General features: G+C 43.0%; 3 protein-coding genes across 7 annotated transcripts; 2 read left to right on the top strand and 1 right to left on the bottom strand.

The window, feature by feature from the left end:
* Positions 1–1,876: 1,876 nt before the first annotated feature.
* On the bottom strand, positions 1,877–5,567 carry LOC116385929 (uncharacterized). Its single transcript, XM_031851707.1, has 8 exons — positions 5,500–5,567; positions 5,361–5,398; positions 4,635–4,853; positions 4,488–4,556; positions 3,463–4,007; positions 3,158–3,295; positions 2,501–2,612; positions 1,877–2,094 (listed from the first exon to the last, which is right to left on the bottom strand). Exons 2-8 carry the CDS (start codon positions 5,395–5,397, stop codon positions 2,021–2,023), a joined length of 1,194 nt encoding a protein of 397 aa, XP_031707567.1. The 5' UTR covers position 5,398; positions 5,500–5,567; the 3' UTR covers positions 1,877–2,020.
* A 1,041-nt stretch (positions 5,568–6,608) lies between these two features.
* On the top strand, positions 6,609–11,144 carry LOC116386309 (adrenodoxin). The gene is made up of 4 exons (XM_031852409.1): positions 6,609–7,116; positions 8,439–8,563; positions 9,017–9,146; positions 9,948–11,144. Exons 1-4 carry the CDS (start codon positions 6,983–6,985, stop codon positions 10,054–10,056), a joined length of 498 nt encoding a protein of 165 aa, XP_031708269.1. The 5' UTR covers positions 6,609–6,982; the 3' UTR covers positions 10,057–11,144.
* Positions 11,145–11,787: 643 nt separating this feature from the next.
* LOC116386308 (protein NLRC5-like) lies at positions 11,788–16,142 on the top strand. Of its 5 annotated transcripts, none has more exons than XR_004212954.1 (6): positions 11,788–12,764; positions 13,020–13,283; positions 13,667–14,098; positions 14,218–14,315; positions 14,416–14,670; positions 14,754–15,752. XR_004212954.1 is itself a non-coding variant. In XM_031852408.1 (6 exons), exons 5-6 carry the CDS (start codon positions 15,374–15,376, stop codon positions 16,011–16,013), a joined length of 555 nt encoding a protein of 184 aa, XP_031708268.1. In that variant the 5' UTR covers positions 11,788–12,764; positions 13,020–13,283; positions 13,667–14,098; positions 14,218–14,315; positions 14,416–15,373; the 3' UTR covers positions 16,014–16,142. The 5 variants fall into 5 exon arrangements, 3 of the variants coding, with proteins under 3 accessions (XP_031708268.1, XP_031708266.1, XP_031708265.1); XM_031852408.1 differs by adding an exon at positions 15,770–16,142 and having other exon boundaries at positions 14,416–15,684; XM_031852406.1 differs by having other exon boundaries at positions 14,748–15,752.
* The last annotated feature ends 2,860 nt before the right edge of the window (positions 16,143–19,002 follow it).

Below are 19,002 nucleotides of genomic sequence, written 5' to 3'. Positions count from 1 at the left end.
ATATATATATATATATATATATATATATATAGATATAGATATAGATATAGATAGATAGATAGATAGATAGATAGTGTGTGGGTTTTTTTATTGTTCATTTCTTTTCTTTGGGTTTGTTTGTTTTTTGGACAGATTTATGCATGTGCCCAGCAACTTGGCGTCTTTGTTCGTATGCATAACATTTTTGGTCCATTTTGAGATGAGGCATCATCATCGGTGATGGAGAACTCATGGTTGTTGTTGTTTTGTTTTTTTTAACGCTTTTTGCCGACTTGTTTTGTTCTAGAAACATCTGTAGCGTCTTGTCTTTAATGTCGGCATCTCATTTCAGAAATAGTTTTGTAAAAGAAAATATTCTCACTACATTCTCATGTGAAGATGCGTCACTGCATTACACAGAGATGCGGCTTTAAAGTCACACAACACTTCATAGAATGTTTTTAATTTACTTGAATCCGTGTTTATTTATAAGTAAAAGTAGCAGTTTTTAGAATTCCACTTTGTCTCTTGAATACAGGCACCGGTATTGCATATTTAAAACTGTTCCGACTGTTTAGACACCTGCAAAAGAAGGAGGAAGACGAAATCCTCAAGGGCTTAACGAGATGTCAGTGTTAACGGCAATACAGCTCCTTCGCCAGGTGGCTGTCGACGCTTCCGTCCTGTCTTTCTGTCCTGTCTTGGTTTGCTCTGCCAGCCCTTTATCTCCAGTCTTCCTGTAGCTTAACTGGGACAGTAAATGCACCACATCTCCCTCCCTCTCCTTTTAGCTTGCATCATTGCCTCAAACTACCATCCTCTATTGTTTTGACATCTCATTCTCCCTCCTGCGTGTTGTGAAGTGAGTTTTTCTCTTGTGGGGCATCAAGAAGGCTCACATGCCTTGAGGTAGATTGGAAGATGTGTTTGTTCGAGTGTGTGAATGTGATTTCTTTACACAAAAATCCACAGAATGAAGCACCTGTGGATGAGAATGTGTGATTTATGTTTTGCACCATACCTGTGTGTGTGAGTGTGTGTGTGTGAGGACATGCCAATGATGCGTGTTTATTTCTTTTAGCCAAATTCTGTTGATGCGGTTTCTCTGATTCTGTGGATAATGGCAGACCTTGATTGTTTCGGCTCATGGGTCATGGATTCGGCATTGGACACACGGTTTCTCTGGTGTTCTTTCTGTATTTAGTTTTTATTTAAATGTCACAGCAAGATGGAGCGCAAAGACCAGTCTGTGTCCTTCTTTCTGAGGTTTCTGTGAAAGACGTTTTTCTTCGTTCGCTCATCCACATTTTGTCGTTCAGACAATAGACCACTGTTTGGGTTGTTCCACGACTGCAACAAACGGAGTGCCTTTATCCCAGTGTGGCATTAACACAGCTCATCGTCCCCCGACCTTACGGTAGATCTAATGAAAGCAGCATTCCACACGTGAAACCTCCACAGTTTCAACGGAAGCCAAGATTATAGGACTTCAAAGCAAAATCAAACAAAATGACAATTTTGTGTCTTATCAACATTCTCTGTGACTGTCACCAAATGGATGTGTGTATATCTGTGATTATTTATGAATACAGTATATAATGTACAGCATGATTTTTATTTCTGCGTATTTGAAATGTACTTTTGCACTTTCCAGGTACTAAATTGTAACAAATTGTTTTAACTTGGCTCCCTAATCTGTATAAACTGCTTTGTATACACAAGTGGAAAATGATCATTAAAGTCTTGTCTAAATTTAAACGGGTTGTATGAGTTGTGGTTCTTCTGTCTGAGGTTTACCGTAAACGCTTAAGAGAAGAGTCACTGCCATGGCTAAGGTAAAAATGTCTTCTCTTTTCCCCCATGGCAATTTTGTGCACAGATCACACACACATAGATGTAATATGCCAAGTTTTATTTGAGGAAATACAGAGGATAGTAGCCCAAACTAGTGTCAACAACCTTGTCTGTAAGATTGTGAAGGATGAACAAGAGGAAACGAATCAAGAGAGCCACCCTCTTATGCTCTGCTTCTTTGTGGGTTTCATGCAGCGATCTGGTACGAACAGATGGACGCTCTCTTCAGTTCACAGTCGGCGGCCGTCCACCAGCTCTCATCTGCAGAAAGGGTCGGGTCAGGATTGTAAAAGACAAGTTGGCTCACCCTAACTTAACACACAGTTCTAGGGTCTAAGACCCAATGCTGGTTACTAGTATTTATGAAAAGTATAATTGTGCTAATGAGACGGAACAATAAGGAAGTATGTCTAAGCAGTTCAACAGGGCAAAGATTCTTTCATACAAGTTGATATTTTATCTTATCAAACGTTCCGTGATGTAACCACGACGGTTATCTGAACTTTGAACACTGGTCGGTAACCCTTTAATTAATAACGTGGTGAAAGGTTTATTTTTTATTACATAGTCTCGCTTAAATGGTCTGCCTGCCTGATACAACAGCCTTCTGGGAAATGCTGATTGTAGATATAATTCAGTCATTTGCGTGTCTGTGGTGTGTTCTTACCCATCTTGAACATCTCCACACAGACAGGTTTATCAGTGTGGATGTTGGGGTGACCCGGCATCCAGTCGCTGTAGTGCCACTCTGACCCGTCTTCCCATGATGCCTGCTGGTTCTGAGGTGTGCAACGCCAACACACATACAGTATGTCAAGAACATGCACGCATAATAGTCTTGACTCTTATTAAAGCTGACAGTTAACACATTGGCATTGGTGGAGGAAGTATTCAGATCCTTTATCAAAGTAAAAGCAATAACAGGAAGTAAAAGTCCTCTTTAAAAATCTTACTTAAGTGAAAGTACATAAGTATCATGAGAAGTAAGTAAAAGTATGCAATGAAGAAAAGGGCCTCTTGTCCCATATACGTAAGTTTATTTTGAAATTGCTAATACTGTTCATAAGTAGGATTTTGCTCATGTTTTTTGCTTTCTGGCCTTGTTTAGTGACTCGACAGAAACAGCTGGAACATTTGAAAAATGAAAGTTCAACGGTCAATGTTTTACCAAGGAAAGAATAACACTATCTGTCCTGTTGATAACATATCTGATGACACTCTCCTTGGCCTCGATTCTGTGCCACAGTACAGGCGTCACAGTCAGTAAGCACATGCATAAAGATGGTGATGTGACTCTAAATGCTAGTTAATGAAAGGAACTTGCCTTGACCGTGCCTCCCAGCCAGGTCAACACAGGGCTGCTCCTGCCACCCTTGGTCACCAGGTAGACCAGGCGGGAATGCAGATCGTCAGTGGTTACAGATGCAAGCTCAGCATTTGGGGCGAGAGATCTGCACAAGGCCTGAGATATATGACACAGAAAAGTTTGAGATTTAATCTGTAGAGCCACAAACACAGACCTTTAATGTGAGGATGTCTTTAACACAAAACAGTATAGGTGACATGGACTCACCACTGTCACACAGCATCATTGTCTATAAGTGTAATGTGAGATGTCATGTGTCTAACCTGTGCATCTTGGAAGGCCAGCTGCGTAGGGTTGAACTCATAGCAGTTTCCATTGATGACCTCCCCCTTACATGCCACTGTCTTTTTCTGGAGCCTGGAGGTGGAGGGTTCAGTGCCCTGTCTAAAGCCCTCTGGGATTGTAAGAATGGGTTCAGTGCCCTGTCTAAAGCCCTCTGGGATTGTAAGAATGGGTTCAGTTCCCTGTCTGAAACCATCTGGGATCGAAATTACGGGTTCGGTTCCCTGTCTAAAACCATCTGGGATAGACATCCGGGGTTCAGTTCCCTGTCTGAAACCATCTGGGATAGACATCATGGGTTTGGTTCCCTGTCTGAAACCATCTGGGATGGACCTAATGGGTTCTGTTCCCTGTCTAAAACCATCTGGGATGAACCTCATGGGTTCTGTTCCCTGTCTGGAACCATCTGGGATGAACCTCATGGGTTCTGTTCCCTGTCTGAAACCATCTGGGAGAAGAGGAGCAGAGGGTTCCTCGACACGGACCCAACCACCACCGTTCTTCTGGGCTGGAACATCCACAGGGACTGGAAAACAGAAGTACATAAAAGAAATAAAACTAAAAAACTAAGAGTCTATAGCCATAATAAAAAAATTCGCAATGACAATGCTAGGATGTTGAAGTTTAGCAAGTTTACTATGTTCACCATCCTAGTTTAACGTGTTAGCATGCTAACATTTGCTAATTAGCACAAAACAAAGGCTGAGGCTGATGGGAATGTCATTAGTTTTGCACGCATGTGGTCATAAACCAAAATACGATTTATCTACTGGGGACTATGAATGCCTGTGCATTCCGTCCAATAGTTGTTGGGATATTTCCATCTGGACCAAAGTGGTAAGGCGACCAACATTGCAATCCATGACTCTTGAATGGCCAAAGTTTGTGCTTTAACGGGCAGGTTATTGCTGTATCTTGGTAGTTTCTTGTGGTTATATGCTGAAGTAGTGGAGCATAAATCATAGTTTTCATAAATTGTGACTATTTCCCTTTATGGCTTCCTCACCCTCATCTGTCAGCCAGTGTCTTCTCTCCATCTCTCCAAATCCCTTTCCCAGAGAAGGACGTCTGAAAGCTAGAAGAGGAAATGTATATGAAAAACAAAAACGGGTTTAAGTAGTTAGTTCTGGATTGGGTTTGATTATATACTTACCCACTCTACTGTTCATCTCACTGATGTGTTCCTGCACAAGGCCAGTGTTGAGGTCAACAAGGAATCTCCTGGAGGGCTCGGTACCTTGACGGAAGCCGTCAGGAACAGGTTTATGGATGTCAGAGTGTTCGGTGCCCTGTCGAAAGCCATCAGGGAGCTGGTAGGTTGAAGGTGTCTTCTGCAAACGTCTTCGGACTGCAAGTGGGGCAGCTTGGAGGCCTGTGAAGGGTGTTTTACACATCCTGCTTGTTACCTTTGCCAAGGAGGCTTTGTTTTGTTACTATGGGGAAAGGTGTAGCATGGGCCAAGGAAGAACCCATTCAATTTTGGAGCGGATCCGAATCATGGGGCGGATACACGCATTATTGTTCACTTTTATAAACATTGCCAGACAGGGCATTGGCACTAGGCAGACACCTAGTAATAGTGGTGTTTGAATACAGGCAACCTTACACTTCCTTGCTGATTAAGCAAATAACTTGGCCAGTTGCCAGATAAATAACTATTGAGTTTTTCTTTAACGGAGTAATAAATCAACAATGGTCTATGTCTTATTTATGTACAGTCCAGTTGCTTGGATTACACTGCTGTCAAAACCTCCGATTAGAAATGGACATTTTTATATTCTCCAAATATATCAAAGGAAATATGTTACAGGAAAAAAAATGAATTATCTTCACTACACTTAATGTAACAAAAAAGCATAACTACAATGAAAGATCTTACCCGACAGCATCAGGAACAGCAGCACGAACTTGAACATCCTGTAAACGGCAGAATAAACGGAGCTTGAAACTGCTCTATATCCTGTGCTCTATAGCGAATGTAAACCTAGAGACTGTGGGTCAGTTCTTGTGTTGCTTACCTGAGTCAGCGGAGATGAACACTTGGGAACAAAAGGCGTCCCATTAATATATCACTGTCTCGGTCATAAACCCCAGATAATAACAGTGAACGAGATTATTGATTCATCTGCATCTCCCATGGCTTTATGATGGCTGATATTGGATGCACTTTGCCCTCAGGGCTTGCCTGCCGCAGCCAATAAAGTGCAGTTTTCCTTAACATCCTATAATACTGTGCCCATACAGTCTATGTAGCCTACTGTACGCATCCTGTCTTGTAAATATGTTGAAGGTCAATGACACTTGGTATACTCGAGGGGGGCTCGATCAATATTTGTGACTGTGGACAGAGACTGTGGAGGTCACTAATGGTTGTTGGGGGGGGGGTGTTAGTACTGTAGACCTAAGGGGTTGTAGACAAACCTCAGGGCCCCTTATTCCAATTTTTCAAAATAAAATCATGTTTGTAAAATTTTTGTATGCCATATCAAGAATTCTTTCAGCAACGTTTATGTCTGAAGATACAGACGGTCATGCTATATCTTTTTGAAATAAGTGATTCATTATTCTTTATCTCTGGCTCCACCTGATGCAGAAACTTACTATAATAGAACATTTAAATAAGAGAGCTTCATTGTACCTATTCAACCCTGACCCGGTCATATCTGCTTATAACAAGGTGTGCCGTGTTTTGAAAAACAAAGTTACCTTTATCAAGCAACACTTTTGAGTTTCTCAATTATATAATCAGCTCTACTTCGGGGCAGTTCATCTGCTGTAATTCAAAAAAACTCACTCAAACCCGGATTGGTAAACTTTTAGCAAGCACGTGGCTAAACCACATACAGTCTATGCATTTTCTGTTAGCGGCATCCAGTCGTCAAGTTAGCCTCCACTAAGCAGGACGATTGTCGGTATAGCTTTCAAAATAATAGTAAACAAAAACACTCCTGATAATGAATTATAACTTTGTGTGGCCCGAACGACAAAAAAATGGAGACTATCTCTTATGAAGCATGTACTTAATTTTAACCTATGGGGGGTGTAATTACGGAAGAGTTGGGACCGAAGCGTTGGTTGCTAAAGCTTTTATTTTGAAAGTCACGACAGGAAGTTGTTGTGTTATGCCTTCTCTCGCCGATGTCCTTGGTCGGAAATCCATCGGGATCGCTCACGTTTGCTGCTAGACTACATCAAGCCGGGGCAGTGGGATTGCGGCTGATAGCATCCGCCTGCTTTGTGTTTGTTTAGCTATTCATCAACGTCCAATCCACGTACTGATTTTGAATCTTAGACAACAAGCTCGTGCCCTATGTTACGCAATGAACGTGACAGTGACAGAGTGACTTCTCGCAGCTAAAACAAGCTAGCTTAACTTAGCTAACTCTGTGGGCTAAACCGGACAACTTCGGGTTTCCTCTCTCCGGTAGGACTCAAAGACGGAAGTGGACCCGTGTCTGCGTGTTTCCCAGCCCAGCATTCAACCCCTTGTTTGTACTTCCAATGGCGTTTGTAACGGCGTTACGAAGACTGGCTCACGTGAGGTCACGAGAGTATTCGTGGAGGACGGCGGCAGTAACTTCGGGCGCCTGGCTGACAAGTCAGAGGAGCTTCACCAGCGGCTCACCGTCTCTGAGGTAGGCAACTTTAATGAGACTACTGTTCATATACAGGGCAACGTTTAAACCTAACCCTCCTGCACAGAGCCAAACTCCATTCATACAACGCGTAGTTTTGACCTTTCTCATTAGCACACACATCTGGCAGGTCATCAGGTTCACCTGTCATGTTGTTTTTTTGTGCCCGTTGTCCTTGCAGCTCGCCTTAATGAGACACGTGTGTAAGAAGCGCAATTCATTTACGTTTCAGTCAAGTTTCCACTAGAATCTCTGTCAGCAAGTGGCAAGAAAACAACTATAAAAACAACAGGTTTGAACTTTATCTCTGAGCCTCTAGTAATGTGTGTTGCACCCAGAGACTGTATAGAAGGTTTGTGAATGGAGTCCAAAACAATCAACAAAAACACTTGAGGAAATATAGGTGAACACAAATAGATGAGGTTTGGATTTGTGTGAAAACAAGTGTGTGTGCCACACAATAGCAACAGTTTGTTGTGTTATCACCTCAGCACAGGCTGAGTGAACCTTGGATGAGGCTAAAAGGCAGAGCCTAAAGGGATCCATCCTTGAGGCTCAAGGCTGTGGCCGATGGCTCGGCTCCCCAAGGCCAAACAACTGTTGAATTGCACAACTGGAATTGCACCCACGTCAGGCGTGCACGGCTGGCCCTGACCCCCTCCAAAGACTATCGTGTTCAAAAATCCACTTGGGCGATCAAAGTTGCACGTATTGCCAAGTCTAAGCATTTATAATAATGAAAAGGTCATGTGGTGTAATCTGCTTTCAAAAAATAGTCAATGAGTTTATGTTGTGTGAGTTCTATAAGGACATTTATAATCGGGGTCACTCGACAGGAATATAGTGAACTTGAATGCTCTTTATAAGTGATTTAATCATTTAAGTTAAGTAACTTGATTGATGCGTATTTGATCATTTCTTTTTTTCCAACCCTACGACAGGATGGTACTTTGCTCATGTGTATTTGTTTTCATCTGTTATTGTGGCGTGTGACAGAACATCCGTCTCAAAAGGACTCACTGTTCCTTCTTTCTGGCTCTGTGCTTTGTGAAATGTTCTGCTCAACGATTTCAAAGTTCACAGCCCTCATCTCGCTTTTCATTTTCAAATCCCGGTTAAAACCCAAGCTGGTGCAGCCTCTCGCTGTGGTATAACGTTGACGTCTTATTAAATATACATTGGTGTAGGAGTGCAGAAGGCCAATCGCGAATCCAGATGTTATTCGCTGCTCCAGAGATCAGAAAAACAGCTGTAAAAATGAGTGTGTGAAAGTGTGGTTTAGAAATGCTCGATTAAAACTGTTCTGTGTGTTTGTCTGTCAGGTCGGACAACAAGGTGACGATCAACTTCGTCAACAGAGACGGGGAGAAGATCACTGTGAGGGGGTCGCCCGGAGACTCGCTGCTAGATATCGTCATTAATGAAGACCTCGACTTTGATGGCTTTGGTATGCGAGCGCACGCTGCACGTGTACAAACACACACACACACACACACTCACACACATGTTGGTGTTGCAGTGGAGGAAATACAAACTATTTTGGCATCAGCTCTCTAAAAGATAGGTGCATTCACAACGTGTTGAGAGCAATATATAGTAATTGGTGCATAAAGTTGCTGATTTTGATGTGAAATGAGTAAATAAAAATAATGCTATTGTTGTTCCAAAGAGGAAACGGTTGTAAATATTTAGGCTTCAGCCCACAAAATCCTTCCATTCCTACATTTCACAATAAAAGCCCCAGACATAAAATATTCGCAGGCGAGTATTTTGCAGTTTCGTTACTCTGCAGTAACAGTGAGCATCATAGCAAACAGCTGCCTGTCTGTAACTTAGCTGAATCTTATCCATCAGATACAGTTATAAGTGTGTGTGTGTGTGTGTGTGTGTGTGGTTTCAGGGGCGTGCGAGGGAACCCTGGCGTGCTCCACATGTCATCTAATCTTCGACGAGGACACCTATAAGAGTCTGGGGCCAGTCACAGACGAGGAGATGGACATGCTAGACTTAGCCTACGGCCTGACTGACACGTAAGGAGGACGCACGTTTTTATTTCTATTCACAATGTGAGTCTTACATTTTAAAGAGAGCGGTCTCACAATCTGCATGGTGCTGATGAGATGGGTCTGTCGGGGTAATGAGATTAGTAAGAGCGACAAAGGAGCGCACACAAGGCAGGCCCTCTACGCACAGCATCAGCTTACCTCGGGTACAACAGCAAACTACTTCATAAAGGAGAGCCATTGTATCTAAAGGAATGTAAAGGGGGGCCCTTGTAGTGATAAACCCACAGAATTAACTTCATAAGCTGATCTTGTTTCTGCTGCCCCTCAGTGGCCAACTAAACGATTGCAGGCAAGAACGAACGTATGATTAAGATGTCATTAAGATGTTGCAGTAGTTTCAATAATTCAGTAATTTGACGGGTAAAAAAAGCTGCGTTTGTCTTTTTCACCTGCAGCCACCTTGTTCGGTAGAGTTAAACAGTTCATTCAATTGTAATTCATTTAATGATATGCCAGCTTAACGTCACAGGCAGAGAGAGAGATGTGCTGTGCAACGTTAGATCGAGTGATGTCTGACTGAAAACAATGAATGTTGTCTGCTGCATTCCTGCGAACGTGATCTCTCAGGAATATTTACTTAATGTCATTTTTGTGACTTACTATAATATGACTAAATTACTTTTTAATGACTGTTTTCGGCTATGACTCGTACATATTTTTTTCAAATTAAGGTCCAATGATTGGTCTTAGCCTCTCTGTTACAGAGTTTAAATGGAAACCCTTTCGACCATAAAGTGAAGGTAAACACGACATTTCTCCCCACAGATCCCGTCTGGGCTGCCAGATCTGTCTGACGAAGTCTCTGGAGGGCGTGGTGGCCCGGGTTCCAGAGAGCGTCGCCGACATCCGACAGAGCAAAGACGAATCCTCTTAAGCTGCGCCTGAGAACGGCCTCTATAGACACTGTGGTTATGCCAGGTTAGAACTGAGGGTGTGTGCACGGGCACGATGGTGGGTGTAACACTGTCAACACTGCTGGATCTGCTGGACTGCCACAGTATTGTTTCCTCCTTCCTCACAGACATCTAGCGCCAGCTCTCAATAACCAGGGTGTAAGAATATTGAATTTGGACACAAACATGAAGACAAAATCATTTTTATTGAAAGTGAAGCTGCACACCATTAGAGAACTTTGCCGCTCTAGTGTGAGGAATCATACGAGTATTATGACATAATCTCTAAACTAAGACAAACCCATATCTTATTATAGATAATCCCGATTTAAGGGTGTCTTTTTTAATCACTTTTAGTCATCACTATGGCTGAGACATGAACATCAGTCATTAATTAACCCTCACACTGCTATACCTCTAGTTTGTGGCTGTGCCTTTTGATTATCTAAGAAAGTTTCCTGTGTTTTCCTTGTAAACATGACGATATTTACACTTGTATAAAGACGAGATTCTCTGTGTGTAAGTTCAGTCATATTCACTAAAGGAAGAGGTACACAGCTGGTTGCAGCTTACAGTTCTCTACGCCTGAGAGATTGTGCTGATGTTGACTCCTCCCACATTTTATTTTACTCTACACACATGTATCCCCCGACTATTGTTTGATCAGATCCTCCATGTAACCATATACTTCCATCATGTGATTGTACATAGCTAGAACACACATGTACAGAGTGAAAAACTATAATAAAAAAAATCACCTTTCTAACGGCGTGTTGAACTGTCAGTTTTTACATGTTTGTAATGAAATAATATGCCGTGTCTTCGTCTTCTTGCACAACATGATAAATCCTGTCCTTTTCCTCGGCCAATTATCACAAATGTGAACCAATAACTACGTCACACGTTGTTTTCTGGTCATTGTATTTGCAAATGCAGGTTTGTTGGGCTTGTTAACGCCGCGTAAAGCAGCAGTCTTGTGGCCTATTTTAACAAAGCTCCGAGCTGCATAAAATATAAAGCTTAAAAAGCATCGAGGGATCATATGTACATAATAAAAACATTGAGACAGGACGTATGTGATTAATACAAATCAATACAGGCGTGTATAACCACATTGTTGGCAACAAATGGAAAACCGGGATCATATTTACAAATTTAGCGACTGCATGTCGTTTAACTACTCATACTGAGAAGCGTCTGTGTAGTATAAAATGACTCCTCTCTCCTAGCCCCTGATGCTGCTACCGATCTTCTCCTCTGCACCCTTTCCTCTTCTTTGGACAACCTCTGTCCCTTCACCTCCAGGCCTGCACGGCCAACACCACCTGCCCCATGACCTGCTGAAAACAGGGACAAACATACTGTTGGTCGGTAAACCTGGGATTGGAAAGACAGCAGTCACTCACCAAATGTTGAAGCTGTGGGCAGAAAGAGACAACGAGGAGCTTGATTACATGTTTTACTTTGACATGAGAAAAACATCCGACATCAGGAACTTGGAGGATCTTCTCTTCGGTGTGTTCAGTGAACCAGAAGAAGGCAAAGAAGAGGTTTTACAGGCCATAAAGAACAACTCTGACAATGTCACGCTCATTTTTGATGGAATCACAGATCTGTCTGACCATCCATCAGTGGTAGAGAAGATTGTAAAGAAGGACCTACTGTCTGAGGCCAAGGTCATTGTGACTTTGAGACCGGATGATGAAGAAGACTTTCACAGAGTTGAGGTGAAAGGCTTTAATGAGCAGGCCATACAAACATACTTATCTGCAATGCTCGGAGAGGAACAGAAGAAGGTTTTGAGCAACTTGGAGTTGTTCACTCTTTGCCATGTCCCAATGTATGCACTGATGGTGTCTGTCTGCTTTTCATCTGAGACACCAGAAGACTCTCCACAGCCGTGCAGTATAGCTGACATCTACATCAATATTGTTCGCCAGTGCCTTCAGATCAACAGCCCAAAAAAAACCAAAGATCTAGATTTCTTCAGCAAGACCAACTGGGATGAAATACTATCTCTGGCTGAGGTTGCTTTTCATGCGACTGAAGGAAAATCTGTGAACTTGACAAAACGTCCCTGTGAAGACAGCTGTGTCCTTTCCTTCCTGAATCCACTTGTTATCAAAGTCCACCCCACGGAGAGAATCACCACGCATGCATTTCTCCACTACACCATGCAGGAGTTTTTTGCAGCGCTGTGGATCTTATCGAATCCAGATCAAATCAAGGATGTTCTTCAGCAATGCCTCACTGAGGAGAAGAAACACATGAAACATCTGATCCCTTTCATGTGTAGATTGTTGAATGTGAAGAGCGCGAGTCTCATGAAGTGTCTGATTCCAGCTCAGGAGCTCAAGAATACATCGAACTGGTTCTTTGAGGAAATGATCGACACATTGTGTGAGACGGATGAGGCTGGTCCTGAGGACAGTGGGCGTGATGTGGACACACTGTTCCTATGCCAGTGCTTGTATGAGTCCCAGTGTCCTGACGCATGCAGGAACCTCCTGGACAAGCTGGACTACCATCTGGATCTCAGAGGAGAGAGTCTGGACCCTCTCCCCTGCTGTGCTGTGGCCTATGTGGTCGCTCAGTCGACGGAGAGGAAAATATCGCTGAACCTTGAGGACGTCATGGTATCAGAACAAGGAATGAGACAACTATTTGGATGCCTTAAAAATGTCCAAAGGTATGAGTGAGCACGTGTTTTAAATGTCTAATGACTGTTAAGGTTACAACACATCTAATTAAGTACAATTGAACTGTTCTTCATGTTTAACCACTTATTTTTATTAATTAAACCAAGACGTGATGAGGAAATAGAACAGAAATCAATTAAATTTAGCGGTAGCATCTGTGCATAAACACTTTTTATGATCCTTTACTGTTTCTCTACTCGGTTATTGTAATAATGAGGAAGTGGTCTCTGATTCTTCAAATGAAGGTGTGACCCTCTGCTGCTGCAGCTGTGGAGGGTTTTGCTTCTGAGTGAAGGGCAGATGGACCACATCAGCTTACTTGGCCTTGATGGAAATCAGTTGCACCTTCCAGTTGAGGGTCAAAGCGAGCTGTTTCAAAGAGCAGTGAGAGTCATGCAGAGGAATCCTACGAAGGTTAACGTCTGCCTCCACTGGGAGAGAGAAACTCCAGTCTGCCCGAGTCTGTGCACGTCTCTCTTAGAGGCTTTGCCACACATCAGCTCACTCAGGTATGTAGCTTCTGTTTGTAGGTGATGCTGATTCCACACACTTTAAGTTTCATCCTTTTGTAGAACCGTTGATTGTTTGGTGGGAGGTCTCCACCTTAATGCAGATATGTGGATCAGCATTAAGGTGGACACTTAATACACAGCAGAGAAGTAAACTTTCATGTATTTCTATTATTCATTGCAGCATTAGAAATGCTCATTTTCACGCTTCCTCGTCGGCTCATATCCGTGTGACGTCCTCGTGGAAAGTATAACAGAGGCTTAAAGCAGTAAAGCTTGTTTACATGTCATAGATCATATCTAACCTGTCTGTTTACAACTGTGAATGTTAAAGAGTTTTACCGTACGTGTGCTGTTTGATACATCTGTTTGTTATCATGCAGCTTCAGGATGACACACACAGGTCCAGCATTACAGGACCAGGAGCAACGGACACTGGAGAGGGAGGAGAAGAAGCAGGTGTTACTGGATTTATGCCTGAAAGCAGCACTTCACGAAGGACAAAGCTTTCTCAAGGAAGTGGAGACGCTCCTCTCATTGTTTTCTGTCACCACTGACTTAAATAACACCCTTCTTGACTTTTATCAGCATGTCGAGACTAAAGGGTTTTCAGCTGTCATTCCAAAACTGAGGCCACTTTCCCAGTCAGCTCCTTCAGTCTGGTCCATAGACCTCTCACAGAGAAAGACCTCCATCCTCCTGGAAGTGCTGAAACTCCAACCAGAGAAGAAACAAGTGGAGCTGAGAGGCTGCTCACATGAAGAGAGTGAAGTGAGGAGTTTCCTACAGTGTCTGCCTTTTATCTCACAGCTCAGGTAACTCTGACTAATACTGCATATTTTATAATACTATGTATTTACTTCAGAAGACGTTTGTCAAAAAAGACCCAGCTCATAATAACCGGTGTTTTGTTATTTACATGAACCCTTACAAGTGTCCTTGAGCGAGACACTGATCCCTTAGTGACAGAAAGATGTCTCTCAGAGGAGCCTCCCTCCTCTTTAGAGGAGCAACACAAGTACACAGTCTGAGGTACGCATTGATATCTTTACTGCCTTTAGTTCTAGTGACTCCATCCTTTCCACTGTGAATGTCCAGTTAGTTGTGTGACTTCATTCTTCTTTATTTCCAGGCTTTCCAGCGACATGGCCTTGCTACTGTGTCGATGGGTAAGAAGAAGGGAAGCGGGCCGTCGGCTGGCTGTGGAAGAGCTTTCTCTCTCCCCTCAGAAAGCCCAGCCGTCACAGAGAAGGTTGTTGAAGGTTGTCAGTAGTTTGGCATCCCTGCTGAGATACTGGACAGTCACACGGTTAGACCTGACTGAGTTCTGTGCTCCTGCTCTGGGTCTCCTCCCACTGCTGCTTCATGATGGCCCTCTAACGATCAGGTAGAAGTATTCCATACTGATGTAATGTATTCATCCTGGACTCTTCTAACAGATATTCATACGTTTTCTATCTGCAGACTGAGTGAGAAGACTTTCCAGCAGCTGCTCTCCCTCCTCCATGAGATCCAGGACAAGGACTTGACCCGGTCCTTCTTGAGTAAGGTTGGTGGAGACCTGAGCAGCTTCTGTCTGAACTGGGAGCTTCTTCACTATCTGCTTCAGCAGTCGTCAGCTCACACCATCACGGTGAACCTGAGGAGGAACCGCTTCTTACAGGAGAGCGTCACACGTCTGCTTCCCTTTCTGGATAGGATTGTGTTCAAAGGGTGATCTATTTGGGTTTTTTATCATGCTGTTTAATCATTTCTATACGTGTTGTTGTGACTTGTTCTCACTAAACAAAGACCCCTGGTGACATTACAAGATAACTCTGTTCTATTCTATCAGTAATAAACATATTGTTTACCGTCTCTTTCACAGAAGTTTGTTTAACCTGAAGCTTTGTTTCCAACTTGTCTGATCATCCGACCGCTTGTGTGTCTCGATCAATCAGAAGGCTTATCGGTGACGTCACCATGTTCCCAGATCTTATCTATGAACGGGCTCTATGTTGTTGTGACTGATAGAAATGAAGGAGAAAACTACAACAATAAGAGTACAAGTTGTCAGGAAACATAGTTATCCTTTAATTTTTGATTGTTAGATGTATTTTTCCTCCAGTGTTGACAGGAAACTGCTGCTGAGGTTTGTCCACAGCTGTGCTGCCTCTGATGCCCAGCAGGGGGCAGCAGTCCACCTGCTCAGGACCGTGCAGCACAGGCTGGATCTGTCCTGCTCCTCCTGTGTGGAGCTGGATGTCAGTAAGACTCTCAGGCTGACTGCTGAGGACTGCAGGGCCGTCTCCACCATCCTGAGACGCAGCAGCCAGAAAGCAGAGCTCATCCTGCAGGACTGTGAGGTGGAGGACAGCGGACTGGACCTGCTGTTTCCTGTCCTAGACCGAGTCCTCCTCAGGTGGGAAAGACCACAGAATGACCAGAGAAGAAGCTAGTTTCCATGTTTCTTCATCCCAACAGTCTGCTCTGTTTCTCCTGTTTAGAGCCAGTAAAGCCGTCGTCCTCCAGCTGCTGTCCCTGGTTCCTGTGAACAGTGAGAGGGACACAGTGAGACGGGCAGTGTCCCTCTGTGGAGCCCTGGGTGGAGAGCTGGACCTCAGTCACACCACACTGGATCAGAGGGCCTGTGGAGCTTTGTCCCTGATGCTGGATTTCTCTGAGGGGCTGACTGAGCTGGACCTGGATAATATCAGTGTAGTGCAAGTACTAACACTGTGTTTACAGTAGTCAGCTGGTGCGATGATAATTATGGATTATTCTTTAAGCTGCTCATATTTATGATGGACACCCTGTGAGATTCATCAAATTGTTCCGTTGGGATAACAAGTAGAGGCCATAACTGTTCTATCAATATCATGAGTCAGTATCATTTGTGTATTGTGTAATAATGGGATGATGTTCTAGTTCATTTAACACTGAGAAGACTTTAATCATCTCAAAGTAATGATGCAATAACAAACAACAATGTAAATATGAGAATTATTTTTGTTTGATCTTTCAAAGAGAGATAATGGTCATTGTCTGTTTGTTCTCTTTTCCTCATTAAAATACTTCATTTACTGTAAACTGCAGTAGTTCTGGCTGCAGAGAAGTGAACATCTGTGTTCACCAGGTAGCAGCTGACTGAGTCTGTACTTTATGAAAATACAAAAACTTGAAATGTACAGTTGTAAATGCACTCAATAAATACTTGAGATATTTATGTAGGTTTTCCTTTATTACACTCATGTTATGGAGTCTTAAAAAAACAATAAATCAGCGTTTAAAACAGAAAGCTACTGGTTTATATTTGAAGCATTTCAGTAAAAAGGTTCAAAGGTATTTCTGTTAGTAGATATTATAAATGATCATCTTTTATTTGGGGAACAGTTATGAAATACAACATTTTATATAATATTTGAAAACAGATGCTCAGGTAGCAGCTGTATTTGTCTCCAGTGTTTCTCCACACAGAGAGGTGGATCAGAGGAGACCCTGAAGAAGACCACATCCCTGAGAGGAAGAGGAGGGAGGAGCAAGTCTGGCTGGTTCCAGGTCGAGTAAAGTCACCTCTGAATAAACTCATCCTCTCCCAGTTCACCAGATTAAATCAGCCTCAAGCACCATGTTCATGTCCCACATCAGACATGAGTTCTACCTCCAGAGAGCCTCTCCATAGCCCAGTACTTGTACCGTCTACTATAAATAATATGTGTATATATTTACAGTTGTGTACTTTAAAACACAATTACATGATTGTACTCCAGAACATATTTAAAGTATCATACTGTAAACTATAGCTACAGTGGAGCACAGTCATGGTAAAGCTGTTTTACTGTAAACAGGAAGTTGCGGTAACTCACCTAACAGTGCAGCGTTTTATTGTACTCCATCTTCTTCTTCTTCCTCGTTCTACATCTCTTCCTCACAGCCAGGTGATATTTTCCATCAAGCTGTGTTGGAACCTGAAATAATAGAAATTGTCTGTGTAAGAGACACAATATTGTTTTTCCTGATTATAAACATTCATTAATATTGACTGTAAGAACTTCATTTAGTGAGGAAAGCCAATCAGAGTCAGCCAGTGGTTTGGGAAATGTCTCATAATCAATCTTGACAGCGTGAGAAAATCAAACGCTGAAGGTCTGGAGGTCTCACAGTATGGAGGTGTAACCGGCCCTCAGTGAGGCCCAGCAGCCTCTGTTTTCACTCAAAGTGAGGCCAGATTCATCCGTCAAACCTCCTGCATTCACACAATCACTGACTTATTTAAAGGGACCTAAGAACGTTGCTTGAGGAACTCTTAACACTAGTTGCGTATTTGCTGCTTATTGCATCTGAGGAATCCCCCCCAAAAATATTATAAATATCAGTTCATGCATTGTATGTGAGCTGCTTGGGCTCTTATCATTTTGAAGCACATTATATAAAACATTTGTGTCGTGTCTTTTAAAAAGTATACAACATGGCAGTGACATAATTACTATATACAGTGGGGCAAAAAAGGAATTTAGTCAGCCACCAATTGTGCAAGTTCTCCCACTTAAAAAGATGAGATGCCTGTAATTTTCATCATAGGTACACTTCAACTATGAGAGACAGAATGGGGGGATGAATCCAGGAAATCACATTGTAGGATTTTTAATGAATTAATTGGTAAATTCCTCGGTAAAATAAGTATTTGGTCACCTACAAACAAGCAAGATTTCTGTCTCTCACAGACCTGTAACTTCTTCTTTAAGAGGCTCCTCTGTCCTCCACTTGTTACCTGTATTAATGGCGCCTGTTTGAACTCGTTATCAGTATAAAAGACACCTGTCCACAACCTCAAACAGTCACACTCCAAACTCCACTATGGCCAAGACCAAAGAGCTGTCAAAGGACACCAGAAACAAAATTGTAGACCTGCACCAGGCTGGGAAGACTGAATCTGCAATAGGTAAGCAGCTTGGTGTGAAGAAATCAACTGTGGGAGCAATTATTAGAAAATGGAAGACATACAAGACCACTGATAGTCTCCCTCGATCTGGGGCTCCATGCAAGACCTCACCCCGTGGGGTCAAAATGATCACAAGAACCTAGTGAATGACCTGCAGAGAGCTGGGACCAAAGTAACAAAGGCTACCATCAGTAACACACTACGCCGCCAGGGACTCAAATCCTGCAGTGCCAGACGTGTCCCCCTGCTTAAGCCAGTACATGTCCAGGCCCGTCTGAAGTTTGCTAGAGAGCATTTGTAAAAATGCCGAGTTGCATCCAAAGAACACCATACCTACTGTGAAGCATGGGGGTGGAAACATCATGCTTTGGGGCTGTTTTTCTGCAAGGGGACCAGGACGACTGATCCGTGTAAAGGAAAGAATGAATGGGGCCATGTATCGTGAGATTTTGAGTGGAAACCTTCCATCAGCAAGGGCATTGAAGATGAAACGTGGCTGGGTCTTTCAGCATGACAACGATCCCAAACACACCGCCCGGGCAGCGAAGGAGTGGCTTCGTAAGAAGCATTTCAAGGTCCTGGAGTGGCCTAGCCAGTCTCCAGATCTCAACCCCATAGAAAATCTGTGGAGGGAGTTGAAAGTCCGTGTTGCCCAGCGACAGCCCCAAAACATCACTGCTCTAGAGGAGATCTGCATGGAGGAATGGGCCAAAATACCAGCAACAGTGTGTGACATGATCTGAAAACTCGGTTCCTGAGGAATAACGGTAAAAAAAATGTTATTTGTACATGACACAA

Source organism: Anarrhichthys ocellatus, unplaced genomic scaffold (assembly GCF_004355925.1).
Source record: "Anarrhichthys ocellatus isolate YVR2014 unplaced genomic scaffold, GSC_Weel_1.0 scaffold12, whole genome shotgun sequence".
NCBI classification, from domain to species: domain Eukaryota; kingdom Metazoa; phylum Chordata; class Actinopteri; order Perciformes; family Anarhichadidae; genus Anarrhichthys; species Anarrhichthys ocellatus.
The sequence above is the reverse complement of the archived record's forward strand: the minus strand, read 5'-3'. Positions and strand labels throughout refer to the sequence as shown.